General features: G+C 39.5%; 1 protein-coding gene across 3 annotated transcripts; it reads right to left on the bottom strand.

Annotated features, from left to right (window-relative positions):
* Positions 1–2135: 2135 nt before the first annotated feature.
* On the bottom strand, positions 2136–24815 carry AADAT (aminoadipate aminotransferase). 3 transcript variants are annotated; one of them, XM_065061342.1, is made up of 14 exons: positions 24317–24815; positions 22876–22944; positions 21075–21243; positions 19883–20015; positions 19171–19245; positions 17557–17766; positions 17119–17184; positions 15843–15925; positions 14496–14592; positions 13028–13089; positions 10638–10702; positions 9032–9138; positions 8276–8377; positions 2136–7135 (listed from the first exon to the last, which is right to left on the bottom strand). In XM_065061342.1, exons 2-14 carry the CDS (start codon positions 22940–22942, stop codon positions 7094–7096), a joined length of 1278 nt encoding a protein of 425 aa, XP_064917414.1. In that variant the 5' UTR covers positions 22943–22944; positions 24317–24815; the 3' UTR covers positions 2136–7093. The 3 variants fall into 3 exon arrangements, with proteins under 3 accessions (XP_064917414.1, XP_064917413.1, XP_064917415.1); XM_065061341.1 differs by having other exon boundaries at positions 24135–24528; XM_065061343.1 differs by lacking the exon at positions 24317–24815 and adding an exon at positions 23847–24064.
* Positions 24816–26315: the final 1500 nt, after the last annotated feature.

Here is a 26315-nt window from a genome sequence, read left to right as displayed (position 1 = left end):
CTTCAAGCTCTTTCCAAACTGCAGGGCGTGGCCCATTTTGTGCATCCTTTAGGGAGGCTGCGTTATAGCCCTGTATGCTGTGATGCTGGCTGCATGCATAAAACAATTCTGATTTTCTGAATGAAGAGTGCTGCATAAAAGTGAGAGAACAGGTTTTGTTGCAGGTTTTGTTTTTTGGCAGGGACAAAACATTTGTGTAGCTCATTCATCACAGGATATTGTACTCTCTGTGCTCTGTGAATCTGTTACTGGCGGTAATCTGTGGCAGTTATCAAATTTCTAGTTTGGTAGTAAATATGTTAGCAAAGTTATTAGAAAAATTCTGTTATAGCCTGGGAAAAACCAGAGTAAGCAGTATTTTCCATGAGATTCCTCAGTGTCAGATAGTCATATATGATTGTTTGGGCCTGATGTTTATTATCCTTAATAGCAAAATAAATTTTAGGGAAATAAAATATTAATCTTTTTGTCCCTTGAGAAAGAAGGCCATTTCACAATCGGAAAGTGTGGTTAGCACTGTGAATGAGTATTACAAACATCCCTAAGAGTAAGTCTCAACAAGGTGCATGTGGCCTTGGGGAAGATTTCTTCTTTGTTATGACTGCACTTTTCTCATGTGCTTTGTCCTACTTTGCTCCTCTGCTGTTGGACTTCTCTCCAGTGTCATCCTTCTCACTTCATTTGTCCTGAGTATCACCAATACTTTAGTTTGAACAGTGAGATAAAGGTCAGGGCATGCCACTAAGCTGTTTGCAAAGATCTTTCCCACTCTTATTAGACCTCAGAGGCAACGGGTGGGTATATGCGTGGTCATGGTGTTGCAACATTTCATTCAGGAAGCTCACAAGAACGTGCCTAAGATTTCCTCTTGCCCTTATAGTTCTGAGTCATGAAACTTTTCTATGGGATTTTACTAAAGAGGACATCAAAACCACATAATTGTCTTAGAAATTTTAGTTCCGTTTTAAAAACTAACTTGATCATTCAGGAGTATAATGCACAAAAATAAGCAGTAGGACTTCACCTTCCTAAACACTTCACTTACTTTGGAAATCAGTTTTCATTTAAAAACACTTAGGTGACTCTAGGAACTTTTTACCCCAGTCCACCTTCATTGCTTTGGTACCACAGCTAAGCAATTCCAAATATTTTTTTCTGAATATCACTTACAAAACAGAGCAAGGCCTAAATTGCCAGGATGTAAAACAGTCACATCCAATGGCCTTTTAAAATAAAATGCTACTGACATCAGATGTCTGTGTTTTTTATAATATGATTATCATAAAAGGCTCCAAATCAATTTCCTTATTTCTGACACTAGACAGGAAAGGACAACTTGCCAGTACAGAAACTATTTCCAGTGGTGTTTTATCCCACCCGCTCTCTTTTCTATCTTACAAAACCTTCCTGTCTAAAAGGGAAATTTCGTATTTCTCTGCTTACAATAGGTTTTAGGAAGACTATGGAGACTCTTTGGAAAACTAATTAATTAGGGAAGCAGCTCGAGACTTCTGAAATATATCTTTTTTATCCCTTACTTTTGGCTTTAGGGAGTTAGCTGAATTCATACAAGTGACATGACTGGAGAGAACCCCATGTAATAATGGGCTCTTTCATCTGATAGATTATTCTGGTGGGTTTTCCATCATTTTAAGATGTAAAGCCAAGAGAGGATATCTTTCTCAGGGACACTGAAAATGTGTGGCCTTCATTATAAAGCTGCTGATGATTTCCTCTGCCTTTAAAGCTCATGAGTCACTGGGATTCTTGTTCACAGCAAACACCACTTGCAAACATGACTGATACCCACAGAGTTCAGTCCGTGAATCATCTGTGCATGTTGCTTTCTAAAAGTGGTGATAGGTTTTGTGGGAACTAATTTAATGTCTAAGAGTTATTGCAGAATTGCTAGAGAGAGAATGAAACTTGGCCATAGAATATTTCTATTGTAATAGGCTTCATGAAAATACCGTTGCTGAGTAACCTAATTCATCTTGAGAGTAAAAATAAAAGAGTTCCTAAAGGTATCAAAAAGTTTAAACAGAGCAACACAAAGTAGTCTGTTTCTTGATGAATATATCTAGTTCCTAATTTATATGACTGATAATAAATAATAGCAATGAAAGAGCAAGGAATAAGAAAGATAAAAAATGGGAAAAATTTTATTATGCCAATTAAGAATAATATTCTTACTCATTTGGTATAACTGCTGTTACTTGAAGATATAGGCAACATTGTGTTCCTGATAGTTACCCTTCAGAGATCCATCTCCCCAAAGTCAATGGTGGTCTCCTAGAGTGATACTGGTTGCTTTAAATGAAAAACTTTCCACCACACAGAGATTAATTACAGATGGCATTACAAATGATGTGACCTACAAGAAGTGCAGAAGGTAATAAGATATTAGGTCATCAAATTAATAAAGGAAAATAAATAGGCCAGAATCACTGGCTTTGATTATTGAAAAAAATGTGTTACCTGGGGGTCTTGTGGAGGGAATTATTAGAGAGATCCTTAAAAAGATATGGAAAACAGATGAAAAAAAAGATGCACGGAGATGCAAAAGTGTGGGTTAAATACTTAGGGCAGAAAAGGTATGAAAAACTTGGACACTAAATAACACATCTGTAAGTACCGTGGTTATTCTCTTTTGGTTTAGGTTTCTGATAAAGTATTTCTTTTCTTAGGTGTTTCTAAAGGGCCTTTGCTACTTTCCTTCATGTTTGTGGAATGCCTAAAATATTTACAGTTTCACTGGCTATGCCTGTATTAAGACAGCAACAGTCTTTCTCAGAGATGCAGGAACTTGTTTATTCGCTTATTAAATCATGTCTTCCAGTTCTTGGCACTGTGCTGAAAATGGTACTTTACATCATCTACTAGGAGGGTTTTAAGGCTGACATCACAAGCTGGATTTAGTTAGAAATTCCAGCAAACATCATTCAGGAGCCAAAATTTTGGGCCAGGCCAATAGTATTCTACCTCTGTTAATGCCCAATTTTCTTTAGGAAAGTATTTTTGATCTTTTGAACCTTTTAGGTCCAAAGTTCATCATCAGCCAAACATAGAGAAAGATACAATTCAAAGTTCTATACAACTCAAGAAACCAAAATACCTTCACATTGAGTTTTTCCAGGTCACATCCTGGCAAATTCACTTGCTGTATCAATCTAGATCTGATTTCATGTAAGTTGAAAATAAAATGAAAATATAGTTTTGAGATATTCTTCAAATTCTGTACAGCTAGAGTGGAATCTTCCAGCAGCAGTCAGAGTTGTTAACACATTTCTGGGATATTTGTTCTTGAAAAGAATCAGCAAGACCCTTATACTTCTCCCATAATAATATCCTAGCTTTGCAGGGCTACACAATGGCTTCCACAGTCATTATGAGAAAAGTGAGGTACCAGCATTCCTGGTAGCAATGTTGGAAGAATGAAAATGTTATTAAATAATAAAGAAAACAAGACAGATTAGGGCATACATCAGCACAGCTCAATGCAGTTCTTTTAAATACTTACCCCAGGGTATCACAATTCAGATTGTAAATGCAGAACTGTAAGTACTGCAGATCTGTAGGCCACAAGGTTTTAAAATACAAGGTTCCACACAAAGGAAATTATTTGTAAAGAATGAAGTTTAAAATGAAACTTCCATTTAGAATTTAGGGGAAACCCCCTCAAAACTGAATAAAGTATTTTCCTCAAAACCGCTATAAATTCTTGGACACCACCACTGGTGCTTGGGGAACTGACATTCAATTAGACAAAATAATTCTATGTGTGCACCCAGCTTAATGTAGTAACTGTTATATACATATACATTCTCTCTTCTAATGAATTCCCCATATATATATATTTTCTCAATAATTCATTAATCACAGCTGTGCTGAAGGGCTCTTTTTTGGAAGTAAGAAGGGATATTTTCTTTCAGATCAATGACCTGTGTGGACCTAAAATTTCTAAATGTATTTTATGTGGAAGATGAAGTTAAAGTTAATATTTCCATTCTTCCTGGAAAAAATCTGCTCCCCCTGCTACACCTGTACCATTCCCAAAGGAAAAGCGGGATGCGTTGCACAGTGAATCTTAATGTGTGCGACAACATGGGCACACATGATGTATGTAGGATGGGTTGTGAGTTATATCCCTTGTATGGCAGAATTGTTTGGGTCATGTACAGTGGTGATTTGTTCAGAACTTCTAGGTGTTTTTTGTCAACCAAAAGCCTGAAAATCCAGTGGAACTGAAGTGTAGGTACACCAGAAAGGGCAGTTAATTGCCACTCAGAAGCAAGTCTGGAGACCCAGCTGAGGCAGCTCTGCAGCACTGCTGTCAGCTCTCCCACAGCTGCCCATGTCTTGGTACCATCACAGGATGTGTCTACCACACCAAGTCCTTTCCTTCCTGTGTCCTCTCATCCCCAAAGACAGATGGTGTCACTTGTACCACATGGCTTAAATCCAGCTATGAATGAGAGAGGTTATTTGGTCTTAGATGGATGAAACGGAAAGGGAAAACTAAACTTTAATTTGCCAGATCATTTCTTCCTATGTGAACATGTTGCCCAGCCTTTTCCTTTTGTCTCGAAGTAGGTTCCTCCAGGAACGTTTAATCACAGCAAATGCTCTGTCCTAGGAGACCAGACATTGTGCTTTAGGAGGTTCAGGGAACCACTATGTGCATATAAGATTTCACTGCCATTGTTCAGTTTGCATTGTTCGGGATATTAATTTTAGATGCTTCACTACAGTCATGGAAAAAAACAAAATCTCTCTAAATTAAATTAGCTGATAGCAAAAGCGTCTAACGTGCAGCAGATGCAATTACATTTTGCTTACATTGAACTAAATTAACATTTAGAACTCTGGAAGTTAAGAGATGTATTATTCAACACATCAGCAATATAAAGCTTGCTTAATAATTATATTTTGAATACGTTTTACTAATTCAGGTCTGGCTGAATGACAATATGACAATAGCATTTGACAATGACAATAGTATTTGCCTGAGAACTAAAATCAGTCTTAAATGATGTTTAGATTTATTCCTGTGTAAAAATATATTAATTAAACAGACATGTCAAGTCATTCTGTTGGATAAAATGATTTTCTAAATTGAGCCCAAAATAAAAATTGCTTTACTGATGATAGTGAAGAGCTTCCAAAACTTCTATACGTGGTTAAGAAACTGAGTTGAAACATGAAAACTTGGTGTTAAGCAGCACTGCACAGAGGACACTGCTAATTTAGACCTTTCCTTAGAACCATCAAACAGTGTAAAAAGGGACCAGTTAATCTTCAAAGACAGTGTTGGTGCCCTGAAAGCAACATGGGGACTGCGGGCTCTCCCCACACCACGTCACCCTGTGGGTCCTGGCTGCCCAGGCCCAGTGCAGCTCCATGGTGGGGCTGGTCTTGTCCACAGCACCAGCTCACCTGCCAGTGGCAGCGCCAGCCCTGCTGCTGACAGGGCACCTTGGAGGGGAATGTGGAGATGCAGGTTGGGTTGCAGATGAGGTGTGGTGGGGCAACAGACCCAGCCCCATGTTTGCAAAAGGAGGGAGGAAGTGACAAACTAGCTGGGACCATACGAAGTAGTTTGAATGGGTCTGAGAGGAAAGGCATCATGTACTGATACCAAGTCAGAGAAAATTAATCCGAAAATTATGTGGACTTGACTAAAAGTGGCAGTAATCTGGGAAGAGGGGAAATGACTGAGCTTGGATATGCTGCAAAGAGCAGGGATGGCTCACATGTGTTACTAAATTAAAAGGCTTGAGATAAACAGTGATACTGGCTGAAGGCACTGGAATGATCCTGAGGATACATGCTGGGAAGGCACGTATCTGTGCTAGTTTGTTATAACACATGCTATTTATAACTAAAGGGGGAAGAGGTAATTGAAATACTGTTACTACTAAAACCATGACTCTTGTGAAACTTCCAGTTAAGCAAGGTTTTACCTGGCCCATGTTTGGTTGGGTCACCCAAGCTGCCGACGGTTTGGCTGGATGCTTGAACACGTATTTTCACTTCAAAATTCTGAACACTTGCATGTAAAGAAACAACCATCTCCTATTGGTGGAAAACTACAGCACTTTCATGAAACGGTAAATAAAACTGAAGTCACCAAACAAAATGGAGAATCTGTACAGTTAAAACTTACTGAAAGTTTTGTACATGCTGCCAAGTATCAAATGTTTCTGATCACAATGACCAGGGGTTAGAGATCAAAACACTTCTTAATTTTTTTCATTCTGCTTGCTTTGTACATCTGGCAGTGTCAGGTTATCGTCCATCTGCTACATCCCCTGTTCAGTTACTTATGCTCATGGTTCAAAACCACATCTGATGAACTAAGAGCACAGAGCAGTTCTATTAGCACATCTACCCTACATGCATTTGCACACCAGGGATTTTCTATCACAAGTACTGACATGGATGCCAGCAACCAGAAAACCTTTCACAAACTAGAAAAAGAGCTGCAAAACCCATGCAAACTGCAAGGGACCTTAGGCCAAAGAGTTTCATTTGTAATCATAACCTAATTTTGCTGGATCAGTTTCTGTTTCTTCAACATCCTTACATCAGTTTTATCTTAAAAAAAGCTTCAGTAAAATTAAATACTGATGCCATACAGCAAGTCAAGAAGGAAAGTGGCACACAAAACCAATTCCAACATAATGTGTTGGAGGAATGTATCAGTTGTCATCAAGTGATAATCCCCAAGATCACCTCAGGTGCAACTTCCTAGGTAACTGATTTCCCTGTTTCCCAACCCAAATGGAAAACAAAAGCCAGAACAAAAATAAAGTCAAATCTAACAAAACCATGAATTTGATGGGAAATGGAAATTTCTGGTTTTGAGTGTTTTAAACATTTCTGAATTGGAATAAATTTAGGAATGCAATGTTCTGTCGAAAAATAAGCAAATTATTTTTCAGTCTTTCATTTTTTGTCTTTTTAGCTGAAATGATCAAAAGAAACATCCACTGTATTGTGCTTGCTTTTAAAGTGTTCTGATGAAATCCAAATGTTAACTACTATTTTTTGGAGATGATTTTGATTGTTGCAAGAGCTCTGTTTAGCTTTTTCACAAAGCTTCTCTTATAAGGTCAGCCAGTCTCTTGAAGGCCTGCAAGGACACAAATACAGTTCACATTTATATTCAAGTATCACTTAAATAGGCAACACACCAAACCTGTAAAGCTACGAAAACGACCCTAACCATATACAAACTCAGTATTTTATACTGCAAAATTCTACTGATACTCTTTGTTTTCCTTTAATAACAACAGGTATGGGCTTTGACCGGACAAAGCTTCCACTTCTCTGATACAAAACAAAAGTCTTCTGAAACAGGAAGATACACATATTAATGGTCAAATGTTATTTGGGGTTCAGATGCAACTAAACAGCTGCTACTTTCAATACAAATAGTGATCTCTGCAAGAGTGCCTCTTCTAACTTAATATAATGGCCTAGAGACTCACAAGGTGAAAGAAAAGGAAGAACAGTTGAGTGAAGTGTAGAAAAGATACAATTTGACTGTCAACAGTGTGGTTGTCAGTTACTTTTACAAAGAAGGAGGAAGAAATAGGCAATAGAAGTGCTTATCTGTTACAATCCTTCACAACTGAATGATAGGACAACTACAAATTCTGAATTGTTTCAAGCACCTGAGTCAAATTAGTATTAAATCTGCACAAATAAATGTGTCCTATCTTTCTTCCCAGTGATTTTACAGATATAGCAAAATAACATCCAAAATGTTCCCAAGTTACATAAAATATTTGTTCCTGAGAAAATAAATACAACATATATGTCAATTGTATGACAGAAAAGCAACATTCTTTCTCATAAAGGACTGACAAGGCACAGACACAAAAGAAAGCAGGTAATTCAGCCTCAGGAATGGGAAGTCTGGAAAATAAAAGATACATGCTAATGCTAAAATAAAATAGCAAAACTTACTCTGACTTCAGTAAAGCCTTTATTAATAAAGTCTGTTAGGATTAAACTCCGCATGTATGAGATACACAGAAAAAATTTAAGTGGTCCTAAAAATTTGGTACCATTCAGGTCATTTGGATATGAGTATATTATCTAAGAAACAGATAAGACTGCTTCAAAAGTACTGCTTAATCACCTACATACTAGAAAAAACTATGCTAACATTCAAGAAAACACATAAGGAGAAATAAGTAAAAATAAGGGAGCATTATTATGTGAGAAATTGTCTTCATAAGAATGTAAGAAAAAAAATCTCACTTACAAGATCCATCTGGGCTGGAGAAGACAGAGAGAAGGAGGCTCTGACATACGGACTAGGTTCTGAGCTATCAATATTGAATGCTCCTCCAGGAACCAGTAACACCTAAGAAAAATTGATGAGCCACCCAGTTATCACAACTTCCACAGTTTTAAAACACTATGTTAAATTAAATTTGAGAAGGCTCACTGCTGAAACACTGGTATCAGAATATGGCTTAATATATTCCTTCTCTTCAAAATGAAAAGCCAGAAATATGCAAACTGGAATTGGACTTTTCATAACAAAACCAAAGGGCTCGTAGGTTTTGGTTACGGAGGCTGGTGGGTTACCAGGTCTGCCTTATGATCACAATGTTTAGAAGCACCAGTGAGGTAGTCTACTCAGTACACAGTACTGGCTCTTATAAATTGTAGAAATAAAACCACACTTATTTTTTTTCTCGTTGAAAAGATATAGTGGACAGCCATCATTCATATAGTTACATATATTAAAATTATATATATATATATGTTGTATACATGACATCATTCTATAGATTATAATGGCTTAAATCTAACTAAGCTGATTACATATCAACATCTGAATATAGACATTAAAATATTACGAGTCACTATGGAACAATGCCTGATTTGCAGATTCAATGATGGTGCACAGCAAGTTCCCCTGTGTGCATATGTGTAGATAGATATGGTAAATTAACTTTATCCTTCCCTCATTTTATTTTAACATTGAAAGCCATTAAACGATAGGTCATACTTCTTTCTGCAAAGCTTTTTCCATGATCAACTGCTGTGTATCAGAAACACCCTTAATTTTGATCCATAAGAACATGCCAGCAGCAGGAGGGTACCATTCTGCCAAGTCTGGAGAAAGAGAGAGAGAGAAAAAAAAGGAGTAAAGAAAAAAACTTCTGCCCAATCTTTAACTGATACATCATAGATTCAATGGGGTTGTAGAGTTGTTGTTCCAATGAACTCAAAGGGAATGTGGGCCACAGAGCCACGATGCCACTTGCCAAGCTTAATGTACTCCTAATCAAATCTGTGTGGGCTCACTGTACTTGTGTTGGTATCCTCAGTTCTTTTACTGAAGTGATTGTTCTGGATTACATAAATCCCAGGCATTAACAAACTATATTTGTTGATTAGTTTCAGATCAAGTAAACAATCGAAAATAGTTTTTCTGATGCAGTTTCTCCTAATGTCATACTGACTATCAATATGATTTAAAGGGTAGCAAAGAGCAAAACTGTTTTGCTTTAAGTTACGATTATAGATTTTTCCCCAAAGAAAAGGAGAGCCTGGGAGTTATGAGGAGGATGGAAAGGCTTGGAGAAGATTTGTCTTAAATTATATATGCAGACTTACTGATACCTTTTGTTTAGCCAGATTTCTTTATCTGGTTTTGGACATATTTTACAAGAAACTATTCATTTGACTTGACATCTTCTCCAGCTGTTCCTTGATGAATTTAACCATTGCATAGCTACAAAAGGTCTGTCTTCCATAATATTATGGCTCCTATTACTAGAGAACACGAAGACCCTATAGTCTTTTACGTAAGAGTATATTCTCACAATATACTTTAAGGTTGCCCAATGCTATGGGGAATTTGGACAAAGAGGGACTACCTAGGTCAACAACCCATGGTTGTCCACAGCCATGTAGAAAAAGAAGAAATACCTCATATCTAGAAACCTGGAATTAGCAGGAGTAAGTACCTTAATGACTGTTTGGTGCCCACATACCCGTCTCCCATGGAAGTATCATCTGAGGTAGGTGGGCAGTTCTTAAGCAGCTATTGCTGATTCCACTTAGACTGACAAAATTGAGTGAAGTCACTAACTGTAACTGTATTATTGTTGATCAAATTATTTCTATGCTCCATGAGTAACACAAAAGAGGACATTTAAAGTTGATTTCTGACAAAAAAATATTATCACTACTGCTATATTAATTGGTTCTATCTTCTTTTAAATTAAGGCCACTAAATTGCTATTTCAGACAGAGATCTTAAAGACTAAGATCTTAAGGACAGAGATCTTAAAGATAAAAAGTATAAGAAAATATTGGACTGAAATATATGCCCTTTGTAAAATTGTTTTATACAGTAATGTGGTGAGCTTTTTTCTCATTACCATCCCATCAAAATGGGATGAATCATCCCATCAGAAAAGCATGAAAACAGCAGCAGTAGATAATTTGTCCTAAGCTTAATATTTAATGTCATTGATTTGCTTATAGTGCTTATCTGTCACTTCAGTCAAGAGATGAAGAGAGATTTAGTGATTTTTCTTGAACACAAAGATGATAAATAGCTAGGAAAAAAAAAATGAGTTATTAGCTGTGTTGCACTTACTGACCTTTTAACCACTTGTCAGCAGCAATGAGCATTGCATTCCGCTGGGTCCTGTAGAACTCCACCACTCTGAAAGTAAATTATCAATTCAAAGTTATGATCCTGTAGCATTTCAGAGTCCATTTGTTTCCAAAGCTTTTCTACTTGAACAACCTAAGTGCACATTTAATGGAAATATGAGCATATCCTAGATGGGCACAAAACAGCGTGTATGAAACTTTGTGTATATATCAGGGAATCTTGAATGCTTCAGCGTGTCTCCAACAAAGTGCTGATCAACTAGACAGACGAAATGCCTGTGTGCCTGCTTTTTAAACTTCACATATGTCATAGAAACTCTATATTATATCCATTCTGTCTATTATAGCACTGGATACAAGCCCTGCTAGCAATATTTACCACACAAAACAGACATACTGAAGGAAATGAAGGACATACATATGCAAAAGCACAGATTCAATATTTGTGCATTTGGGTTGAATTTGCATAATAGGTACACAAGGAAATGGTACTTCACATGGTAAAAAGCAAATCATATGATAAACATGTCATGACTATTTGACAGCTTCCCCTTTTCTAAACTTTTGAACCTATGTCCTTCACACTTTAAGTAAAACTTCCAAATAATTCAACGTCTTAGTGGGGAAAATGATCCTAACCCAATTTTCAACATGGACAAGTCTCGTGCAGTGACTTTTGGTGACATGAAATGAGACACCTGGGATTCTGCAGTGGATACACAAGAGAAATGCCTGATACAGAGTCCATCAGTCAGATGCAAATGTGTTCCCTTCTCTGCAGATAAACCATAGTCAGTAATTAAGATTTTTTTTTATAGTCTCTGAACCAATAGCTTTGATTTCTGGATGTATTTTACTACATCTGATAGACAAACACTAACACCACTGAAGTTTCATATAGTTTCGAGATTCAGCCTATACCAATTGCTACATTCTGCATGCAGTGGTAAATCTCACGTGGTTTTCACCATATCACAAATTCTGTTGCCAGTTTTTTGTCTGTTATCATTTTACTTTCACATTGGAACAAAATTTTAAGTGTGAGACAAGACTTCCACAAAAATGTAGCTGCTCCAAAAAACAGGCTACCTCCTACTCAAAAGCATGATCTACCAAGTCAACTTTGTCTAAATGAAATCACCTGGAAGAGATTGCAGTCAGCTGTTGGGCCTCATCAGTAAGTCACCTGATAAGGGTCTAGAAGGTTATAAAGGGTTGTGGCTACTCTACCACAGGACTATTTTCATTAGCTCATGAGGAAGAATGGTCTTCTGGTTTGAGCAAGGATGCCTTCTGGCCTACAAGACAGTAAGTCAAGAGGTGCACTTAGGATATGTTTCTCTAACTGCTGGAAGCTAAGCTGAAGTGTGGTCTGAGTGTCCCTGTAAAATTTTTTATGCTTCTGTTTCTTAGAACAAGGCCAGGGCTGGTGTGTTTGCTGTTTTTTGGTGTGGTACTTTGTTGTTGTTGGGTGTTTTTTTTGTGGGGTATTGGGCTTTTTGTTTGTATTTGTTTTGGGTTTTGTTTTGTTTTAATATGCTGGTGTTTATGGTATGGACACCAGGCAGGTGCTCAGGGGACAGAAGTGGCTGTTATAGTCAGATACAAGAATTTTTTCCGTACTTTGCTCATATTCCAGTTACAGGGCTAGGCAGTGTCACACACTACCCACTGAAGCAGGAAGCTTAGGGTTCTAATGGGATCCTAGTATGGCATTTGAAATAAAGCAAAAGTACTCAAGAGAAACTATGCTTGTCCAGCATAATAAATGAAAACCAAATGTGTGTCAGCCAGTATGTAAAAATGCTTGCTGAGTTAGACCTTAGCTCAGGGCTTTGTCTCCAAGTATGGTAACAGAGGTAACATTCAGCAGATGTAGGTAAACCTCACTACTCTGTAGATCTTTCCATCAGCATCCATAATCATTAGATTAAGGATGTTAGAGGGTGAATCCTGGCTGAGTTAGGGAGGCAAGAACTCCCTTTATAGAAGCTATGCTGACTCTTAACAGATTACATATTTGGTGATGTTAGTCTTTGCTCTAGACCCCACCCCTTTAGCAGGGATGAAAATTTTATTCACTGACTTGGAGCTCTCAGGTTCCTCTTGAGCTTCCTTCAGATGGGAGCTGCACAATGACTGTGCCAGTGGACTGGCGGGTTGTCAGGCAGTAGTGGTAGGTTATGTACCCTGACCTGCCTGTCTGCAACTTCCCACTGAGATCCTGTGGGACCCTTGTGTGAATACTGTCAGTCTGGGTAACCTGGCTTATCTGACACACGTCTTCTGACCTCTTTACTGAAAAGAATGTTTTCTGTAGGTAACAAGTAGCAGAATGACAGACGATGGGATTCAGCATTTGACATGACCCTACCTGTCTACGTGCTCCAAGAAACCCTTTTCTCCCCATTGCTGAAGCAGTTGTGATATCATAATCTAAAGAAATAAAACACATCATCAATACCATATTTTAAACAAGGCTATTCTGCAAACATCAAAAGATACATAGTGTGATGCATTATTCAAGATTCCACACAGGCAAGGAATTGCATGCAGGGTCTCTTGGAGCTCTTTATAAATAAAGGTAGCAACAGGCCATGTAGTCCATGTTCCTGCTGTCTCCAAGGATTATAGCAGTGTTTGGGAGTTGTGGTGAGGGGAGGGAAGAATGAATGGAGAGCTAAATATGGTAATCAAGGAGAAAAAGGCAATGTATATTGGTTTACCTTCCTGCCCATTATCAGCCTCTCTGCTTTAATACTGCCTCTATGATGAACTAATAGAGCTGGAAGATGGAAGCCATGTCTGCATGCACTCCGTGTCTGCTTTCCTTATTGCTAACTATAAAGGGGCTGTAGTTGGCAGCCTGCTTTGTAATGTCTCTGTGGGCTGCCAGTATTGTTCTAATTACAAAGCAGAATGAAAATTATCACAGAATCACAGAATGTTAGGGATTGGAAGGGACCTCAAAAGATCATCTAGTCCAAGCCCCCTGCCGGATCAGGAACACCTAGATGAGTCTACACAGGAATGTGTCCAGGTGGGTTTCGAATGTCTCCAGAGTAGGAGACTCCACATCCCCCCTGGGCAGCCTGTTCCAGTGTTCTGTTACCCTCACTGAGAAGAAGGTTCTTATTAAATTTAAGGGGAACCCCTTGTCCTACCATTGGTTATCATCAAGAAGAGCCTGGCTCCAACCTCGTGACACTCACCCTTTATAAATTTATAAAAATTAATGAGGTCACCCCTCAGCCTCCTCTTCTCCAAGCTGAAGAGACCCAGCTCCCTCAGCCTTTCCTCATAATGGAGATGCTCCCGTCCCTCAGTCATCTTTGTTGCCCTGCGCTGGACTCTCTCCAGCAGTTCCCTGTCCTTCTTGAACTGAGGGACCCAGAACTGGACACAATATTCCAGAGGTGGTCTCACCAGGGCAGAGTAGAGGGGAAGGAAAACGTCTCTCAACCTACTAATCACATCCCCTATCATACACCCCAGGAATAAAAGCCCTAAGTGCTTCCAATGTATCCTTTACACTGAGGTTTTTCAAGTGAATATACTAGCAAGAGATACAAAGTATTTTAAATCTTGATTCTTGAAACCTGAGGGTTAAGTGCATACTAGTTGTGCTTCCCATGTACTGAGACACTCTCCAGCTCTGGCTGTAATTTCTATGCTGGTGTCTCTTCTTTTGGCAGAATTGACATTTTTTTGTGCTTATCATAAACAAAAGTACAAAAATGCAGAGCAACTGCAAAAGTGCAAAGCTGTTCATTTGTGGTTTCTTACAACTTGGAACATGTTATCTTTTCTAAATACAGTTGAGCTGGCAGTTTGATACTTGCCTGTGTGAAAGTGCTGGTGTGCATTGTTGAAACCTGAATGTGTAGAACAACTCTGTCGATAAGAGGTTTGGGACCTGTCAGAAAACCTATTCTTAACCTAGAGAAAAAAAGAGAAAAGTTACTAGAGAAATGCAATGTGTTAATACTTTGTGTGAGTTATGGTTTAACTTAAAACTGGAAAAATGTGTAACTGTTGCATTAATACTGTAAGGATCTTTTATGCATTTATCTGTGTCCTAATACTGCCCTAAGCCCTAGGCTTATGCGACTTATGAGCTGAGTATCAAAGTCATGAAATAGAAACATTTAAGGATCTTTAATGCTTATAGTAGCTTCTTAGTTCTGAGACTTCGGGCCATAACCCACACTTCTAAGCTTTCCTTTGCAACCATAAGGATTACATGAATCGAAGGCAAGAAAGATAGGCTTTCACATAATGAAAAATCACAAATGCTCAGGCTTTATGAAAAATAGATGGCAAGTGGCAAACAGCTTTACTTTTTTACTCCTTTTCATTACTCCAGAATAAATGGAATTTAGACTGACAAATCAGATTCTTATTCATGCTTCAATTCTTATGACCGATCTTTAGATCGGCTGAAGTTTTTCTTTGGAGAAAAATAGAACCAGTAAGCTCATTTGCATCTCTGACATGCATTTTTGCAGTGTCACTTCTGCAAGTGCAATCACACTTAGCATCATGTTGTCTCTTCACTTTCTCAGGGATGTGGGTACAATCCACTAGCTGACAGTGCAGAATTCACATTACTTTCTTATGTCTATTAGGATAATAAACAAAAGCAAGTTAAAAATCAAATATGTTGACCTGTGTGAAATGGAAAGCAGCCAACTTATTTTTTCAGGCAGGTGAAAACAACCTGAAAGAACTGTAAGGCAAGAAGATGAGATCACTATAACCCTATGAATACTTTGTGGAGAATGATGCCATCTTTTATCTTCTGTCTAACAAGTTCAGGGAGTCTGTGGGAATGGTAAGAGATAGAAGGAGAAATGGAAGAAGAAGAGAGAAAAGCTCCTGGGAGTTCCAGCAGCAGAGCTGGAATCCAGCATCTGTCTTTCTGCTTATGTGGTGTCTGTGACACTAGGCTGCCTGAGGAGAGTGGCTTAACTATCAGTATTAAAAAAGAAACAGAATCTGGAGTTAAATGACTGCCAAGAGATGACATGAAAAGTGAGTGGACTGAGAAAAGCTGTGGATCCAAAAGTACAGAAATTGGTAGGTATTAGATGAAGAAACACTATGACATGACTGATCATTTTGTATGAAGGATTAGCCTTGTGCATTAGCTGAACAGGCAATGCTGAGCAGTCTGATACTGGCCTTACCCAGATGAGAGGACTTTAGAAAAAGAGTCAGTTCTAATAACTCGTCCGTCCACATCCATTGAGAGGAAAGTTGGAGCCCATGGCTTGGAAGAAAAGAAAAATAAAAATTCAAGGTGCTAGTAAGGGTTATGATGGAGTTATTTTACTTAAAATGAAAACATAATTCCTTAAAGAAAGTCTTTGATAGTAAATATTTCACAGATGCACATTCCAAGGACAAATGCAGTAACTTGCTGACAAGTAATGGTTTAGGCTACCTGTCTGAGATGTGATTACAATATTCTATGAAAGTCATGACAAAATCAGCCTTATTTTTTTGATGCTTAGCCCACTGTTCAGCATATGAATGTTCTGTTCTGGTTTTGGTATGATGCCATAAGTAGGAGACAGAAATAATTACTTCCTGCCAAGATTTTTTTTTTTAAGGAATAAAGAGAAAGACAGTGTAATTTCTAAGAAGAGGCCCTTTAACTTTTAGGTCTATCTTAAAGGAAATCAGAAGATATAACTAAGTTTTGATGATCTGAGTTCAGTACACTTCTTCCTTATCAGGAATTCTATTTTCATACCTTCTCTCCTTTACACTCTGTAACAAAGCTACACAATGCTATTCAATGTGAAGCGGTTTTATTGCTTTCACAAAAACATATTTCAAAACAGAAAATACCTGAACTTCAGCTTCTATTGGTGTTTTACTGCTTTATAATACTAGCTTTTATTCCTGAAGGTAGGTACTTTTGCAGACTGTGCAACTGTAGATCCCTGTGTGAAGACAGGTCAACACTGTATTGTCACACGTTCTGGGGAAAATTCACATGGAGGGAAGCTGCCCATCCAATACTTCTTCCTGTGGTATCTGAGAGAACTCTCTTCTCCAAAGGCAAAGAGGTAAAAATAGGAGATATAGTGGACTGGGAGTAGGCAGTGTCCCGCTGACTGTAAGAGACGGGGCTGAAAGGAACATTAAGAGGCTGCTATTTTCAAGTGCTGCTTCAGTGGCAGACTTGTTTTGCCCTGGGAGGCAAAATCTTTGCCATTTTCTGACTACTTAAGGAAATTCTGTCCTGTATAGGGCTTGAGGAACTTGAACTACTGCTTAACGGGACTGATGCAATGAAGTGTCATAAAGGGGACAACTGAAAGCAGCATAAACTTGAGGCCTGTAACTAACTTGGCAGGACATGAAGAAGCTGCTATGCAAGAAGACTCATAACTCAAACCTTAGTTCTTCCTGGACAAGAAAAGGTGATACTAAGGAGTATGGAAGACAAATTACCTTTTCAAATTGAAGAAAATAGTAAGGATCATCTTCTATTATGAGGAAATCATATTTTCTTGCAAGCTAAATAAATGAATAGAAAGGAAAGATTTGTTAAAATGTAAAGACACTGTAAATTCAGTTCTTCCTGTATCCTGGACCTATTACGAGTTCCACGTACTGTTCCAACTGTGCAGAAAACTTGCAGTAAGTCCAGTTTGAATCCCATGGCAAAGATATCAGCCAGTAATAGGTTACTATTGCAAAAACTATCTAATGCATAATCCACCTCTGAGGAGTTGTCATGAAACAGGTTCTGCTAGAAACAAGTTCTAGGAGGAATGCCTACTGGAGCACTAATGGATCCAAACACTGCACATGGGGTATCCTCAACTGAAATGGGATTGACATTTATCCATTTCCACCTACGAGATTCACAAGGCCCCAGATACATACCTGGTAAATCTCCTTTTTGCGCTCTCTGGTCAGAGAGTTTCCAGTTGGGTTGCAGCCATTTGGAATAGTGTACAAGAATTTGGGGAGGTGGCGGCTATGAGTTTTTACATCTTCTGAGCTCCAAGCAGACAGAATTTCTTTTAGAGCTTTTGGAATAATGCCGTGTTGGTCACTAGGAACATTAATTATGTTACAACCCAAAGGTCTCAGCTGTTAATAGAAGGAACAAAACTGTCATAATCCCGTAAGTCAAAGGTCTACCTTTTCTCATTGTATCAATGACATTTTACAATGCCCAAGTATTTCTAACTTTATAGCTATCTCAAACTCCATTTGCTCCTGATTCAAAAGAAAGTTTGCCTGAATTTCCTTGTGAAGCTTGTCAAACTTAGCACATTACTCTGTTTGCCCTGTGAAGCCAACTGAGAGCAATGGGTAGCTCCCATGTCCAATTGCTGCTCTTCTCTAGGAAAACACACATGGTTTTGCAAGCAGAAAGGGATTGGGTGAATTCAAGCTGTATTCTCTCAGGACATCTCATGCTCTCACCACAGATAGTAAGTTCATAGCACCTTCATTTCCTACTGACAATTTACACTCTACTTCAGTGGAAGTGCCAGAACTGTAAGCCACTCTTCACTGACAAAGGGCAAAGAATCTGTTCTCAAAAGATTTATTCAGCAATACATGGGAGGGAAATGATGCTATTGCAATGACATATTGACAGCAGTATGAAAAAATACAGGTAAAATACTAAAGGAAAAGCATGCTGTCTCCCCTCTGTGGAATTTCAATTTGTACCATGCAGTGCTCTGCATTTTTAAGTAAAAATGCAAGTTGTTGCACTGTCAAAATATATGCCTAACAAAGTATATTTGATTAGACAGATATACGCAAACTTAGCCAACAAAACCAAAAACCAAAATTCCTTTTGATGCAGAGGGAGACTAGACTGACATTTTGGTATATTATCTATCCTAAACCTACTTACAGTTCTTACACATTTTGAGCCGACATTTAATTACGTACTGATTACATCACTTTTCAGAAGTGAATATTGCTATTTTTGTACAGTTTTTACTAATTCACATCTTTATACTCGTATATGGAAGTTTCAGACCTATTCCAAGTCTATATTATTGCAAAAAGTATGTAAGTATATATAAGTATCCATTCTTATGTATAGGTGTATATATAAGTATAATCGGACCACAAAATCTTTCAGTTGCATGTGTTGACATGTTGAAATACCCACTTATAAATTTACTTCAACCCAACTTGGTTGTGATGGCTTTCTTTACAATGCCAAATGTCTCCTTAGCCCTTGAATGAACTAGGATTTGGAAGAGGAACTTCTGTCCTGGGAATAGCTTTTATTGAACATCTAGCAGAAAAGCTTATGTGAATTACTATTTATGAACTTAACTGGACTAACACAAAACCCTCATTCTTAGATATGTTTTTACAGTGTATATATTGCAATATATATTATATAATGTATCTAATACAGTATATATTATACAGACAGTGTATATAAGCCTGCAGATCGGGTACTAAATTGCTATTTAGGTCAAATGTAACATCTACAATGTTTTGTAGCCAAAAAATACTTACAGCTGCTAGTGTCCCAGGGTATGTAGGTGCATCCAAAAGGATGTTGTCCCCAGGATTAATGAGCATTTCAAACACCTGTGAAAGAAAATAGTCCATATTAGAAAGATTGTGCCATTCATGTACACATGCTTCATACTTCTGACTTCTTAGTGGGATTAAAATTCTTGCTTAGACATTGGTAATTTCCTAACTATTTAATTATGCTGTCTGTGAGAAGAGCAATTAAGATATGAAAAAAAAAATGTTTTCAAGCCAAATGAAGCTAGATAATTAGTTAGAGAATATCAATTTGAAATGGAAGGACAGATCTTGAGGAAGAGAAATGGTCTTTCAGTTACAAAAAGGATCAAATAAGCAGTGGTGAGAGTGGAGTACAAAGGGTAATTATTTAAGAAGTCTAATATAATTAGAATTGAGTTATGGTAAAGTAAATAATGCTATGTATTTATTACTGCACTACCTGAGTAACATGAAAGGTTACCTTATAGCATATTTTCTGACAGGCTCTTTGGTTTACCCAACCACTCATGGAGTCCTGACAGATTAGACTGCTGCACCAGTTTTACTTCAGTTCTGTTATCTTGTACTGACAATAGCCTGAGACATATATTTAACAAACTGCAGTGGCACATAATGTTGAGTATAACTGAACTGATAGAAGAAAAAATCTCTCTCTGAAAGAAGCGCTTTTAACATAGGAAGTTGGTCTTACTTTACACAAGCCCTCCTGGCTGCCGGTTGTGACACACACTTCCATTTGCCCTTGTTCAGGAGTGTAGTTGGCTGTGGGAGGATTATGTAGACTCTGCTGGAAATTCTTTAGCCAAGACAACAGCTCTGGAATCCTGAAACATTAATAAAATAAGGTGTATCTAACATCTTATACAGACCAAGGCTAGGCTGTTCCTCTAAGTCACTGCCAAATCTAGCACACAGTCTTGAGTCTGATTTCAATTGCCACACAGATACATGTAGATGCTGATTTTTATGACTGGTTTATCAAATGATGAAAATGAGAGAAATGCTTCTTGTGGAAAAGCAGAGGAGGTGGGCATCTGTGGTTCATACATCAAATGATCATACTGAAATCTGGGTGGAAATAGTTCATCAAGGATGGAATAGGGGTTGGATGCTGAACAGTATCTACTCCTAGGAGTCATCTTTCCATACTCAAATGTGTTGCAATGTGACAAAGCTTGCAATACTGTTAGTAACAGGCTGCAGATAAGGATTTCTGAAACAATTTTTTCAAAAAATATGTCTTAAGATCTTGTAGCATGTTCACAAATGGCTAGGCTCACTTAAATATTAAGAAAAGTCTTAACTTCACTGATTAATGAATGTCCTGTATGCCTCTGTAGGTAACTAAATATTTTTGCAAACTTGTCACAAGCCTGACTCATTGCTGTCTGGTGGGGAGTTCACATAAGTGCTAAAGTAACTTAATGATATGCAATTTTCGTACTAAAAATGACAAAACTATAAATACCTCCATTCAGCTACCACAAGTAGTACATACTGACTTTAATTTATGGAACTGCATCAGAGCAAAACATCCTCCAGAATGGGGAAATTAGGTATTGCAATGCAGTATATTTCAACGAATATCTTATTGTAAAACACAAAATGATGCATCCTAGTGATTTGGGAGTCTGGATTCTCAAATACTAACAGCCAGAAAATGTCCTGGCTTGAGAATTACTAGTATTAGAGGAATTCTTAATTACTCATATGCTCAAAACTTTCCACTTAAACTGAAATGTAAATAGTGAGGAAAACGGAAAGAAGTTAAACCTGGTTTTGTAAAATAGGTTTTAAAAATAAGTTTTAAAAGCATAGATGAATTAATGCAATATGATATTTTGATTCTGGTATCTTGAAGTGCAAGCAGCTGTGACAGATACCCTGCTGAGGCCGAGTACTGGAGAGCTCTCTTCATCAGATCTTCCCCAATCTCAATAGTAGTTCCATGTCCAGTGGCAATAGTAGCCCTCTTAAATGGAAAAACTTCAGGGTTTGGTGCCCCTCCAGCCAGAGAGATGAGAGATGGTGGAGACTTCTGTAGCAGTTCAGCTAGAGGAAAAGGAAAATACCTTGGTTACAATTTGATTATTTTAACACTAATCACGTCCTTTAATCAGTGTATAATAATTGTCCAGAGAAGTTTGTTCCATTTTTTATTTTATTTTTTACCTGAATTCAAAAGGATAATTATTTTAAACTCACCTTTCTACTTGGATTAAATAGGGGTGCGTGTGGAGTGGGGAATGAGACGTGGCTGGGGCAGACCAAAACATAAAATCACATTTGTTTTAAAATAAATGACAAATAGCTTTATAAATTTTATCTAGACTGTTGTACTATTGTAAATACTTTTTATATGTTTGTCCTTTAAGCTTCAAGAATATAAAATGCTAATGAACTTCCAATTAGACTGACTTGGAATGATAGGCTTTTTTTTTCCAGCCTCATTTTAGCTGATGTGGCAGCAGTAGTAGAGCTACACTCAGTGGGAGTGTTTCTGGCAGCCCAGCTCTAGTGGCAGAGGCACTGTGTAAATAATTCAGTATGAAGGAAATGTTAACAACTCTTGCTTTGAAGTCAGTTTTGCAATCATTCAGATCCAATCTACGTAGTGCAGACTGGACTTTAATCCAGTAAGGGCACTTGCACTGCATTAACTCATTAACTCAGAGCATCCAGGCTGGCTTGATGGTTTTACATCAGATATGAAAGGACAGGTGACACCAGGTCTGGCTTAGAGACTCCTGTTATTGAGTTTATTCTTCTACTACCTATTAATTAATTCTCCATGCTCTAGTTTACTATTATCAGCTCAATGGGTCATGTCTGTGACTTTTGGTCTGGTAAAGAGAGATTTACTTTGTCATCAAAACTGCAGCCTCAATGTCTCTTTTTGCACAAAGTGTGCTAATTAATATTTGTATTATAATGCATATAAATGTACCACTTAACAAAGTATGAAGACCGACTAGAGTGCATTAGTTGACTTAGCTGTCCCTGTATGAAGCACTTTAAGCAGAACAGCAAATACCAACCCCATACCCAGAGAGGAAACTGACCCCTGAAGGCTTAACAAGTGATGGATGTCTTGTGTTCTGATTCTGTCAGGTCTCTGTAGGTTTCAACTGAGTAATCAAGTAGGCAGTTAACCTTTTCTATCTGTCACACAGAAGACTGTGTAACATGGTAGCATAATGATAGTGTAATATAGAAAAGGAAAGTGTAGTAACACTGAGGGGGTGGGTGTGGTGAGGAATTTATGGATGTTAACAGGATACAGGAAAGCTAAGTGGAAAGAAACATGCTGTGACTGAATCTCAAGCCATTAGCAGTTGCTTGTTCCTGGTCAACCAGTGTAAATTCAGTAGCAAACTGTGCCAGAAGCCCTGCTTCAGCAGCAGTAGCAGAGATTTTTTCAGGCACATGTTGAAGTGACAATACTACTACTTCTGTCTGGATGGGTTTCTGAAATGGTTTGAGGCTATTCACTTTATTCCTCTTTATACCTGTTTGACATCTCAACTTGACAAAAGTCAAACAAGTTAACTGACTTTGCTTGTCAGCTTACAGCATGGCTGTCTTTCAAGCACTTTCAAGTCTTTAGCCATGATACCCCAACAAAATCCAGAACATGGAATGATACCCCTCTAGAGAACCTGGGAAGAACAGGCGTATACTCACTCAGAAGTCTTATCGGAGATGCTTTTCTTGCTGCACTCACAGTGGTGATGAACTGGGAGTAATTCATATCTATGGAGAAGAAGCAACTCATTGGACATAAAGCTTAAAAAGTTAATAGGAACCCCAGTGCTTTTGGTATATGCGTCTCCTACAAGTAATGTTTCCAAACTGTCATTTCCATAGATGTGTTCACTCATAAATTAAATGTCAACTTATTAATGTAAAAATCAGTGCTGGGATTTATTTTCCTTTCTGAATTCAGGGAAATGTTTCCCCTTCATACAGGTTCTGTCATGGCCTCTCAATGACACCGGCACAGTGTGCTTATGCCAGTAACACAAACAGCAGTACAGCTTTGATGTGGGGCATTTGTTGGTCTGCCAGTGACCAGGAAAAAGCCTTTTCCCCTCCTTTGCTGCCACAGCTGCCAGCTGTGGAGTTTTAAGTGCAGATTACAAATTTGAAGGTCTGACAGAACTTAATGCCCATTGGCTCTTTTCTAATGATAATCTGGCTTTATTTAACTGTATTAAGTATTGCATTTAAAGTACTGTAACAATTGCAAGCCATCATTACAAGTCACAACACTTGTTAAGTTAGAGATGTTTTTTCAGGAAGGGTAATTAAGAATGTCTTTCAAAATGCTTCAGATTAGTGTGTTCTCCCTTTTCCTTGGTGCCCACAGAGATTCAGTGGATGGTGAACTGCACTCCCGTGGGAAGCCTGGAGGCCTGTTGCTGCAGGAAAGCTGTCTGCTCTTTCCGAGGGACGGGACGCACAGGAATCCAACGACAGGCAAAGATACCCCGACATTTTGACTGCCGTTTACAAGTGTGCTTCTACTGAATTCACAAATATAACCCTGCAGCAACCACAGCAATGTGCATGTGCTGACGGTTATTAAAAGCTATTTGTTGAGCAAGACTGCTTAAAAAATCACGCGTTCTAAAAACGTTCTTAGCTCTCCTCACCCTCAGGAGCATTTCCCCAGCAGAAGCACACCGCGGGCCTGCCTGTACACCCAGGCTTGCTCAAGCGTTTCAGACACGTCTGCTTCTCCTACCGGGGCCACCAGCCTGGCTCCGGTTCTCTTTTAGGGGACACCCGAGACGCCCCACCGCTGCCCCCGCGGACGGAGCTCTCAGGGCCACCCCGAGAGACGCGACCGCTCGCTGCAGGTCCCCACACCGCCCCCTCCCGCTGCTGCTCAGGGCCCGCGGCACGGAAGCGGCCGTGGGCCGGGCCGCCCGCGCACCTACCGGCGGGACGGCGCGGAGCCGGCGGTGACCGGGCGGGCTGCTGGGCCTGTGTGCGCTCGCCCGCTCCGCGTGCGCACAGCCGGCAGCCGGGGCGGCCCCTGGGCGGGGCGGTGGGCGCTGCCGGGGGTGCCGGGGCGCTGGACAGCGGCCGGGCCTGGCTGGCGCGGGGGCCGGTCCGGTACCTGCGGGCCGTGGCGGCAGCTCGGCTGCGTTTCGCTGAGCGGGTCTGGACGCCGATCTTACGTAGATTCGTGCAAGAGTCGTAAACCGCACGGCTCCCCCGTCGGTTCCGTTTGTGTAGTGCCTTGAAAACAAGGGTTGAAGCCTGAGGAGTGCGGGGCGAGGGGAGGTTGTGGGCAGTCCGGGGTGAAGTGGGGGAAAACAGGAGACAGTGAAACCTCTTATCACTTTCCTTTCTTCCGGAAGGTTGGGACTGGTGGAGCTGGCACATTTGGTCAACGCAGCAGGTTTTCAATAAAATTATAAACAGATGAAAAGTGGCAGCGCTGTGCATCAGAATTGAACCCGGTGATCCTTGCAGATCTTGCCATGGCGCTGATACTGGAGTACCCGGGGGTACGTTTTCCCTTGTGCTCTATGTTGCATAAAGCAGCAGTGCAGACAGCGTGTGCTCCCACCACTGTTTGGGGCTTGCTCTTTGGAGCCACACGGGGTGAAGGAACTTGCTTCTGCTGAAGCACAGCAAAAATATTCTCATTTTTCGACTGAATCATGCGTAGTCCACTTTCTCATTGTGTGGCAGTTGCACCCTCTCCAATGAAATCCGGAGCTTTTGGTAGGCCAGTTAATGGCTCTTTAGCACATTTTGTGCCCCCTATGTCTGTCCCCAGGGTGCCGCAGTCACATCCCCCCTTCCCCGGGGCTAACTAGGAAAACCTACAGGTTGCAAAGCATGCTCGGTTTTAGATGTCCTTGCATTGTTTTTTCAGACCACTTTTTTATACCCTGTCGCGACTGGGACGGACAAACGACATAGACAAAGTTCTTTATGTACAAACAGCAGTCTCCATTTGTTGCCACAAACGACTTTTTATATAGTCTTTACCAGTTCATGTGTCTTTTTGCTATTGGTTGCAGGCTGCAATAGTAACGTATTATTGGCTAATTTTGCTAACATCAGTGTTACTCTTTTACTCCTTTCTTTCTCACGGGTACACCTTAATATCTCCAGATACTCCTTTACTCCCGTCTTTCTCACGGTTAGGCCTTAGTATCTTCAAGGCTATTTTCTGTTCCCATACCCTCTGTGAGGGAATCCACGGACCTGCCGTAGTTTCCCACAATACCCAGACCTGTGTCTCTTCCATTTTGCACTCAGGAGCAAGGACCATGGCAGTCCTGAAGTGCTGAAGTCCAAAACCATGACTAGACATGACACGGTGTCTCTGCACCTAAGTAGCAGCAACTATCAGAGAGGAGGGGACATGTCACAACATATTTGATCCTGCTTTTCCTTGCACTGATCCTGTTCATGTGTGAACAAAATTTACTTTCAAATGTCCTGTAGGTTTTCAAAACCTGTAGGTTTTCCTAGTTAGTTTGGAGGCAGGGAAGTAATAATGCTGGAAGGGTTGACACTGGAAGATTTCTGGGCTTTAAACAAGGATATCTCTAGGCTTGAAGGTAACCAGTGCTTAAAGCACTTTTTAACTAGTACTTTCAAAAACCTCTTCAAGACAAAGCGGAGATATGAGAGCGAAGTGGTTCTAGAAAAAAGAGGAGCTGCCATAGCAAGATAGGAAAGAAAGATTAGAAAGATTGGAGGAAAGCAAGTGTCACTCCAGTTTTCAAAAAGAGCAAGAAGGGGGACCTGGGTAACTATAGACTGGTCAGCCTCACCTCCATCCCTGGAAAGAAAGGTGGTGGAACAACTTATCCTCGGTGCCATCTGAAGGCACATCAAGGAAAAGAGGGTCATTAGGAACAGTCAGCATGGCTTCACCAAGGGGAAGTCATGCCTAACCAACCTCATAGCCTCTTATGAGGACATAACCAGGTGGATAGATGATGGCAAAGCAGTGGATGTGGTCTATCTCTATTTCAGTAAAGCATTTGACACAGTCTCCCGCAGCATCCTCACTGCTAAACTGAGTAAGTGCAGTCTGGATGATCAGGTAGTGAAATGGACTGTGAACTGGCTGAAGGAAAGAAGCCAGAGAG

Source organism: Columba livia, chromosome 4 (assembly GCF_036013475.1).
Source record: "Columba livia isolate bColLiv1 breed racing homer chromosome 4, bColLiv1.pat.W.v2, whole genome shotgun sequence".
Taxonomy (NCBI): Eukaryota; Metazoa; Chordata; class Aves; order Columbiformes; family Columbidae; genus Columba; species Columba livia.
The sequence above is the reverse complement of the archived record's forward strand: the minus strand, read 5'-3'. Positions and strand labels throughout refer to the sequence as shown.